General features: G+C 40.6%; 1 protein-coding gene across 1 annotated transcript in view; it reads left to right on the forward strand.

The window, feature by feature from the left end:
* HNMT (histamine N-methyltransferase) overlaps positions 1 to 7,493 on the forward strand; it is a 30,677-nt gene extending 23,184 nt beyond the window's left edge. The window contains exons 4-6 of the mRNA XM_084799600.1: positions 19 to 146; positions 3,849 to 3,942; positions 6,626 to 7,493. Coding sequence (XP_084655726.1) covers positions 19 to 146; positions 3,849 to 3,942; positions 6,626 to 6,987 — 584 coding nt within the window. The 3' untranslated portion in view covers positions 6,988 to 7,493. The remainder of the gene's footprint in view (positions 1 to 18; positions 147 to 3,848; positions 3,943 to 6,625) is intronic.
* The last annotated feature ends 1,573 nt before the right edge of the window (positions 7,494 to 9,066 follow it).

Raw genomic sequence — 9,066 nt, forward strand, 5'->3', positions numbered from 1 at the left:
TTCTTTTGGGTACTTTAGAGCTTGTAGCCAAGACAACAAACATAGAGAACATAGAATTTGCTTGGCACAAGGAGACATCATCTGAATATCAAAAACGTGTGCTGGGAGAAGAGCCTCAAAAGTGGGACTTCATTCATATGATTCAGGTAAGAAATAGTCTTACAATTGCTACCAAAAAGATGTTTTTCACAAATTTGCATGGTGAATACATATTTTAATGTTTTAAAATGAAGAGCTTTTGGCTTCTAGTTTTATAAGTGAACACTTTTTGCCTTAAAGAAGATGTTGGTAAACACAAATATCCTTCTAAATATAAAAAGACAGTTGTTCAGAATTGTAGAATGATAGTATATTCATTTGCATGTTTGTGTGTTTATATACATTTTTGCATCCTCTTGGTTTTTCTATTAATAGGTATTTTTTATATTATGTATATAATAGAAGGGACATGTTTTATAATATTAGGCCAACAATATGTTACTTATATGGCCCAGTCATTTTTAGAAGGACTTTTGTTCCATGACTCAGCAGCAATGGACTAATAAGCAAAGATTATTGAGTAAATGGCATGAGGCTTCAATTCTTGGCGTCACTGAAACTTCTGGATACTAAAGAGTACATCAGTGTTGGAAGTTGATTAGTATTATGTAATGGTCTTACTTTGTGTAGAACAGTTAATTTAACAACGTAGTCCGTATAACAATATAGTCCATAATCACAGAGACTTCAAAGGAGCACAGTTATAAGAAGCCAGAAAAGAAAAAAAAATGAGTCTAAAGCCAGCATATTCAAGCCATCCTAAGCCTGTACTTGCTTAGAAAACAAATCTTTTATGTGTCAGGAGACATGTAGTGTGTTCAGCAATCACACACGATTAGATGCGTTTATTGCCCTCATGCAAGTGTTTCCTAGTCTTCCACTCCTTCTTCCTTCTGTAACCTGCCCCTGGTAAGGCACTCCTTAACTTCATCCTTTCACACTTTCATACTTTTAAAGAAAAGAGCCTGCTGAAAATTAATCTTTTACCCTCTGTCTGTGTGTCCTAGTGTTCTCTTGCTTTTAGAGACACCGTGACCATGACAACTCTTATAAAGGAACGCTTCAAAGATATAGTTCTATGGGGGCCATTTTTATTCAAACTAACACATTCCACTCCTTTGCCCTCGTATGTTTGTAGTTATATCATAATGCAAAATGCATTCAGTTTAGCTTCAATAATCCCCATAGTCCATAATGGTCTCAACCCTGTTTTAAAAGCTCTATGTCTAAAAAGTCTCTTCTGAGACTTATGGCAATCTCTTTTTTTAAAAATTAATTTATTCATATCACATCTCAGTTGTTAGCCCATCCCTTGTATCCTCCCATTCCTCCCTTCCTCCCACTTCCCCCCTACTCCCCTCCCCTATGTCTGTGTCTGAGTGGGACCTCCTCCCCCTGTATATGCTCATAGGGTATCAAGTCTCTCCTTGGTGACCTATTATCCTTCCTCTGAGTGCCACCAGGCATCTCCATCCAAGGGACATGTTCAAATATGGGGCACCAGAGTTTGTGTGAAAGTTAGATCTCCTTCTCCACTCAACAGTGGAGAATGTCCTGTCCATTGGCTAGTCTGGGTAGGGGTTCAAGGTTTACTGCCTATATTTTCCTTGGCTGTTGTTATGGCAATCTCTTAATTATAATTTCCTATAAAGTCAAAATGGAAGAGCAGATGACATACTTCCGACACACAGTGGCTCAGAACATGCATTACCATTCCAAAATGGAGGAAAGGGAGCACAGCAGGGGAGAGAAAAGGATCAAAGCAAAACTAAAACCCAGCAGGGCAAACTCCAAACTCTGTACCTTCACGTCTGATGTCGCAGTACTCTTCAGATCTCCAGCTCTTTTCAGCTTTGTTGATTGCAACATACTTCTTTTTCTTGGGCTGGGTCCATACCCATTTAGCAGTTCTCCTTGGCATGCATCCCATGACCCTGGCATCCCAACATCCAGGCTTCATTTTCATAGCTTCTAGGCCTCCATGAGGGGACATCCCTGGCACACGCCTGGCTTCGGTGGCTTTCCTTAGTCACGGAAGGAGAATCTACAACCCCTTTGTTGAATCCTTGACTTTAAAAGCCACAACTACATGGCCCAAACTGTCAAGTTCTTCTGCTTGCTGGAGCTAGAACATGGCCCTTCATTAAAATACATTTTTAAAAACCAGATTTCCATTTTTGGAGGTTTCCCTCATTGCCTAAGCTTTTTTCTAATTCCTTTCCACAAGTTGGACACGTTGCTTGGTGGAGTCTTGCCCCGAGGTCACCACTCCATTTAGAATCAGGATTTTCTTTTAACATTTTATCTCCTTGAGCAATGGACCTACTGTCCTTATACTTCTTAGTGCTCTTTTTCTCCTCAAACTATATTTTGTTTTTCTTTTTTCTTTGCTCAGCTTGCTTGTTTTCATTATAGATCTGACTAATAGTGGCCACTAATAACCAAGCAACGCAGTCAATACTAGGCTATCTTGAAATCTCTGCTAAAGCTGTTAAGCTAATACTCTTCAATTTAGCCTCAGGCAGATTTTTGTTGTTGTTGTTCAAGGGCAGAAAACAACCACATTCTTCATCAAAATATCATAAGATCAGTGTCTAGGTCATTTATTAATATCCTTCTCCTCTGAAAACTCTTGAGCTGGCTGTCATAATCTACACTGCTCTGAGTACCACTGTTTTCCATGTTCCTACTAGCTTGGCCCATTAAGCCATGTGAAAGCATTCAACTGCTTTCCTAATCCCAAGTCCCCAAATCTACATTCTTCCAACAAGCAGCATGGTCATGCTTATCACAGCAATACCTCTTTCCCCGGTACCAACTAACTTTTTTCTCAGTCAGGCTTCCATTGCTGTGAAGAGAAACCTTGACCATGGCAACCCTTACAAAGGAAAGCATTTAATTGGAGCTTCTTTACAGTTGCAGAGGTTTAGTCCATTGTCATCATGGCGGGAGGCATGGCAGCGTGCAGGCAGATTCAGTGCTGGAGAAGTAGCTTGAAGTGTTCTGTTTCTGCATCTGCAGGCAGCAGGGAGGAAGGAACAGAGGGAGGGAGGGAGGGAGGGAGGGAGGGAAATTTGGGGAGGGACAGAGATAAGAGACTTGGCTTTGCTTGAGTTTTTGAAACCTTGAAGCCCACCCTGAGAGACATACTTCCTCAAACAAGGTCACATCCACTCCAACAAATAGTCTCACTCCTTAAGCACTCAGGAATATGAGGCTATGGACCCATGCTTGTTTAAACTACCACACCAGAGGTGGCTAGTGGCCTACATGGACTCTATGCTATCTGTGTGGTTCTTAGGCCCTTAAAGTATCTACAGATAGGCTACCTGTGGTAGCTTGTTTTTGGAAGAAATGACAGATACCTTGAATGCTTAGATGTAATTACACTTCCTTGTGCACCAGGGATTGTATTACACCAGGAAATTTTTTTCCAAGTTATACTGGGTTGACATTGGGAATAAACCAACTGTTATTAGATGCCCTGAAGTCTCATCCAGATTGAGGAAGTCAGTCTGCACCTGGTTTTCATTCTTATCTCTTTGAGGGTTCGCTTCTCTGCCTGGGTACCTGCAGGGACCACCTCAGTTGGGCAGATGGCATTTTTGTCCTTCCCCAAATGTCTTATTGTTCTAACACGATAACATCTTTAACTTTTAAACATTGAAAGATTTTGCCTAATAAAAATTCACTCAATGTAAAAAAATCAAAACTTCCACTGAATATCTAGTCCAAACAACAAGCATACGAACCATTTAGTCCAAAACAATATAGGGAAAGCATCTCATTTCTTTTTCCCTCCTACCTAGATGCTGTATTATGTAAAGGATATCCCAGCTACCTTGAGATTCTTCCAGGGTCTCTTAGCTGCCAATGCTAAAATTCTCATTATTCTTGTGTCAGGTAAGCCATTTCAATCAGCCACGACTTGAAAATAACAATTGTGAACATATGCATAGATTCGTGTGTTTAGGTAAAGTTAGTATATTTTGTCTCTCTTATGAAATTCATTTTAAATTAATTTTTAGTTTAGTAGAAGTGTCATTCACAACAGTATTCAATTTAGAGGACACTATAGTGTTCTCTAATCTTTTTGCTTCCATCTACTCAGAAAACATCCTTGCAAGAGTGAGATGGCTCGCTGGTTAAGCGTACATATTGCTTTTGTAGAGGACTAGAATTTTTTTCCCAGCACCCATCTCCTTTGGGCAGCTCACAACTACCTGTAATTTCAGCTTAATTCATGTACACATCCATACACGTGCACATGTGTGTGCGCTTACACACACACACACACACACACACACACACACACACACACACACAATTGAAAATATAACAAAACCTTACCAAAAAAAGAAAAGAAAGTCTTTGCTTTGTATCCATATGCAGCTGCATCTGTTACTGGGATAAAACACTGACCAAGACAAACTTGGAGGGAAGAAAGTTTATTCGGCTTATAGGGCACAGTCCATCATTGAAAGAAGTCAAGGCAAGAATTCCAAGCAGGCATCTAGAGGTAGGAACTGAAGAGGAGACAGTGGAGGAATGTTGCCTACTGGCTTGCTTCCAGGTCTACCTGCCTGCTCATGGCTCAGTTCACACTGGGCTCACCTACATTAATTCAGAAAAAAATATATATATATACATACCCTTCAAAAATGCTCACAGGCTTATCTGATGGAGGAAATTCCTCAATTGAGAATCCCTCTTCCAAGCTGTGTCTAGAGTTATGTCAAGCTGACAGAAACCGAGCTGCACAGCCCCAGTCTTGTAGGGCACAAAGTTCAAGTGACGCTATTTTTAAGATGAGGACCAGCAAGTACATTGATTACATTTACATATTTTTAAATCACTTGAACATCTTTTCCCCCACTTTGAGATTTACTAATAAGTAAATAAAAATTTAAATATTTTGAATGCTACTATGCATACTAGTATTATATTAATATGCATTTCTAAAGCCATCAGCAACACAGTTCATTATAGCTTTTATTATATACCTATATAATGATTCATTTATTTTACTGGCACTCAGGTGGGTTCTTCCTATTGTCAAAGTCACTATTTCATGGAAGAGTGTTTTACCACAGAGAAGAAATGTCACATTAGCTTCTTAAAGTAACCATTGAGCAAACTTAGAAAAATATTTCAGAAATTTGCTAATGTTTGTCAGAAATATTAACTAAATAATGGTAAATTAAAAATATCAAAAAATCACCCTTTTAAGTAGTTTGATTTGCATTTAAGTAAGATATTCAACCTGAGAAAAGAAATATTACTGCCAAATACGTTGGTCATTTTGCATTGATTTAGTTAACTAGCCTGTTCCCAGTTTTCCCAGGCACACTCTCTCACACATAACAAGTAAAACTGTAGAGTAAATGGCATTAGTTTTTATTCAAAGTATATTGAGCAACCCCCTCCCTACTCTCTGCCCTGAGACTTTCCTGCTGTTTCACATCAGAGGCTCTTATGAAATCAGGAAAGCAAAGGGCACTGCCTTAGCCTTTCAGTCTATTACTATCTCTTTGTATAAGCCCTGGGTACACAGAAAATGGCAAACACGTGTTTGAATTCAACTGAGTAGTTGTTTATTTGTATTTTATGATACCAGAATGATGAAGTTCTAAAGTCCACCAAAAAGAGGAGAATATGATTCATTTAATAATGACTACATATAAAATACAGGAACTCTGTGTATTTGCAGACATGTTTATATTGAAATATAAGGTTCTGTGGAAAACAAACAAACAAACAACATTCTCATGTGCATATACCCTGCATATGCAGACAAAACAATGTAGGTTAAACAAGTAAAACTAATTAGGACAAGAAAGACAGGTTGAAATAAATAAAATCGGGTCATTTGGTGGTCAGTGTACTATAAGAGACCTCATATTTTCTTCTGTTTTCCTGTATTTCTATTACAGAGTAACTTTAACTCAATAAATATTCACTTTGTGCTAACTGTCAGGCTTTTATGATTACCAGCATGAAAAATGAAATAAAAAGGAAGTATAAACAGCTTGAATTTTGTTTTAGCTGAAGAATATTCTATGCTATGATATCTCATTGATATGTTTTTCACATCTCCCCACTGCTCACTCAACTCCAAGTTCCTTGGCTGGCTGGTCAGTTCTTAAATGTGCCAGCCTTGCATTTGCCTCAAATCCTTTATGGTTGGTCACTCCGTGTGGAGCGGCCTTCCCTGTGATGGTGCCCTGCTTGCTGTCAGATTGCAATTGCAATTGTGTCCGAGGGTTACTATATTAAGCAGTCTCTGTGATCGCCAAAGGTAAAACAGCAGTGTTTAAATATCTTTGACCAGCCTTATTCCTTACTCTGATTGTTTTTCACTTAACACTTTATATCATACGGTATATATTGAGTTACTTGTTTAATCTTCTCCCTGGTTTTGTTCTGCTACTTGAGTTAAGTTCCACAAATGGTCGGAATATAATTTTGTTCGCTGCTTTACTCTAAATGTCTAGAATACTGACTGGGAGAAGCTAAATGAAAGAAAAAAATAAAGAAAGAAAACGTGAACTTTCTTTTTTTGGTTTTTGCTTTTGTTTTTTCATAGGAACCAGTGGCTGGGACAAACTTTGGAGAAAGTATGGACCCCGCCTACCCAGGGATGACCTCTGCCAGTATGTCACATCCTCTGATGTTATCCAGATCCTGGATGACCTGGATATTAAGTATGAGTGTCATGACCTTTTGTCCACCATGGACATAACAGACTGTTTTACTGATGGTAACGAAAATGGAGACCTCCTTTGGGATTTTTTGACAGAAACTTGCAACTTTAGCAAAACGGCACCACCGGCTCTCAAAGCAGAAATTATGAAAGACCTCCAGGAGCCTGAATTTAGTGTTAAGAAAGAGGGGAAGGTACTTTTTAACAATAACCTGAGTTTTATAGTGGTTGAGGCACATGCCTAAGTCATGAGTATTGAGAGCTTATATTTTGAACAATTGTTGATTTACTTACATATTAAGTAATATTATTTACATACTGAAGTTAAAATTAATCTTATAATAAGGGTACAATATTATGTCCTATAAGTGAAATCTACAAATTTCCTAGCTGTTTTGGGGCTTCTTTAAGAATCATGTGGGCGGGCTGGAGAGGAGGCTCAGAGGTTAAGAGAACTGGCTGCTCTTCCAAAGGTCCTGAGTTCAGTTCCTAGCAACCACATGATGGCTCACAACCATCTATAATAAGATCTTGTAGGACCTGCTGCAGGGCGTGGCTGGCATGGCCTACCCTCTACCTAGGGCCGGGGCTTCCCCTCTCCTGAAGATTCACTGTATAAACCCAAACATTTTGGTTGCTCTCTCTTGGTCTCTCTCTTCTTCCCTTTTTCCCTACCTCTACCTCCAGCACACACTTCCCCTTCCCTTCCCGTCCTGTGCCGCTTCTAATAAATCTGCATTTATATATTGTAGCTTCGTCGCCATTTAGTTCTTATTGTTTATTTAACCAAACATCTTGTGCCTGTGACTGGGGAGGTGGGGCGGGGCAGGGGGTGGGGAAGGGGAAGAAGGGGAAGGGGAGTCTTGCTCCACATGGCCAGGCAGGCTGGACTCGTGGGGCCGCTCCCTATTATCTTTTGGGGGACCCACGGCCTCTCTGGATTTGACTCTGTGAAGATGTGGCCACGCAAGGCCGTGCAAGAGCGTGTGCTCTGGAACAAAGCCAGGCCTTTGTTTGAGGTAATCTCTTGTTCCAGAGACATCAGTTCATGGATTTACCTCACAAATTTAAGCAATCACAGGATATCGAATTGGGACGCCACTTCCCATAGTCTTGTGATTTGGCAAAAGCTGGGAGACAGGGTTGCCACTGGGTATCTGCATGAGTTTTTTTCTTCCAAACTGCATCTGCCCAGATTTTTTTTTATGTGTTCTCTCACTGCTCCCCTCCCCCCTCTTCCCACATTGTCAGATAAATTTCATCCCGTCTCTCCAACTCTGCCCTCCAAGGGAAGCCTGTGCATGTCTGGCATTCCTGAAGACTGCCCCACCCTCCTCACCTGGAGCTACCTTTTGTTTAGATCAGCTATACTTCATAGATGATGGTCCTCAAACCTGTCAGAGAATCTACAGAATAAGCACATTGAAATGCTTAATAAAAAAAAAAGCTTAATGTGACAGAGACCTCAGCTTCTAGTGGTGACCCCAAGGCTTTCAAGACTCAAGCAGATGTGACTCTGCCTGGGCTGTGATACTAGGCAACTCTGCCCCAACTGGGCCGCTGCAAAGGCCCTGGCCGGAACTGTGGACACTTGGAGAGTTGACTGCCCCATTTTGTCTAGACAAAATAAGGTCGATTACTCTCCCAAAGTCCTCTTCCGACCTCTCAGATCTGCTGGGCCAGGACTGATGATGCTATGCTGCCCTAAGATCTGTGCCCAGAATGAAGCCACTGACTCCACAGGAGCCTTCAGGAAGGCCGCCTGGGTAATGGTAAGCCTCTGTCATATTAATCAATACTTAGGCCGCTTGGACTATGCTCCCTGTGGTAGTTTATTTTTCTCAGGTCTCTGACGGGTTTGAAGATCAGTTTAACAACAAAACCCAAGGCTTCAGCTGCCTTCTTAGGAAAAGGTAAAGTTTTGTAAGCTCTGAAGATCTAAGAAGTGTTTGAGGGTGAGAATGTGTTTTACAACAATAAGAAAGCGGTTTAAGGTACATAAAAATTCTTCCCCCCTATACTGCTGTTGTATTTAGACTGTTCAGAGCTTTAACATTAATCAGATTTTAAGTTGTAAGCTTCAGGAGATCCACTGCAATCCACAGGCCACACTCCAGATAAGTAATTCCTATTTCAGAGGGTGGGATTTGTTGGAGGTTGGGGATATTTTGATGCTAATTACTGCTTGCTGTCTCTGTGACCCATCTTGCCTAAGAGCCTAACCTGTTTGACCAATAAATGGCCATCACACCTGGGCGGGGCAAATGGAATGGGCGTGGCTAAGGCTCCAGGGCTGGGGGAGACAGAAAGAACCTTGGGAAGAG

This window comes from Acomys minous (assembly GCF_964271855.1).
Source record: "Acomys minous genome assembly, chromosome: 10".
Classification (NCBI taxonomy): domain Eukaryota; kingdom Metazoa; phylum Chordata; class Mammalia; order Rodentia; family Muridae; genus Acomys; species Acomys minous.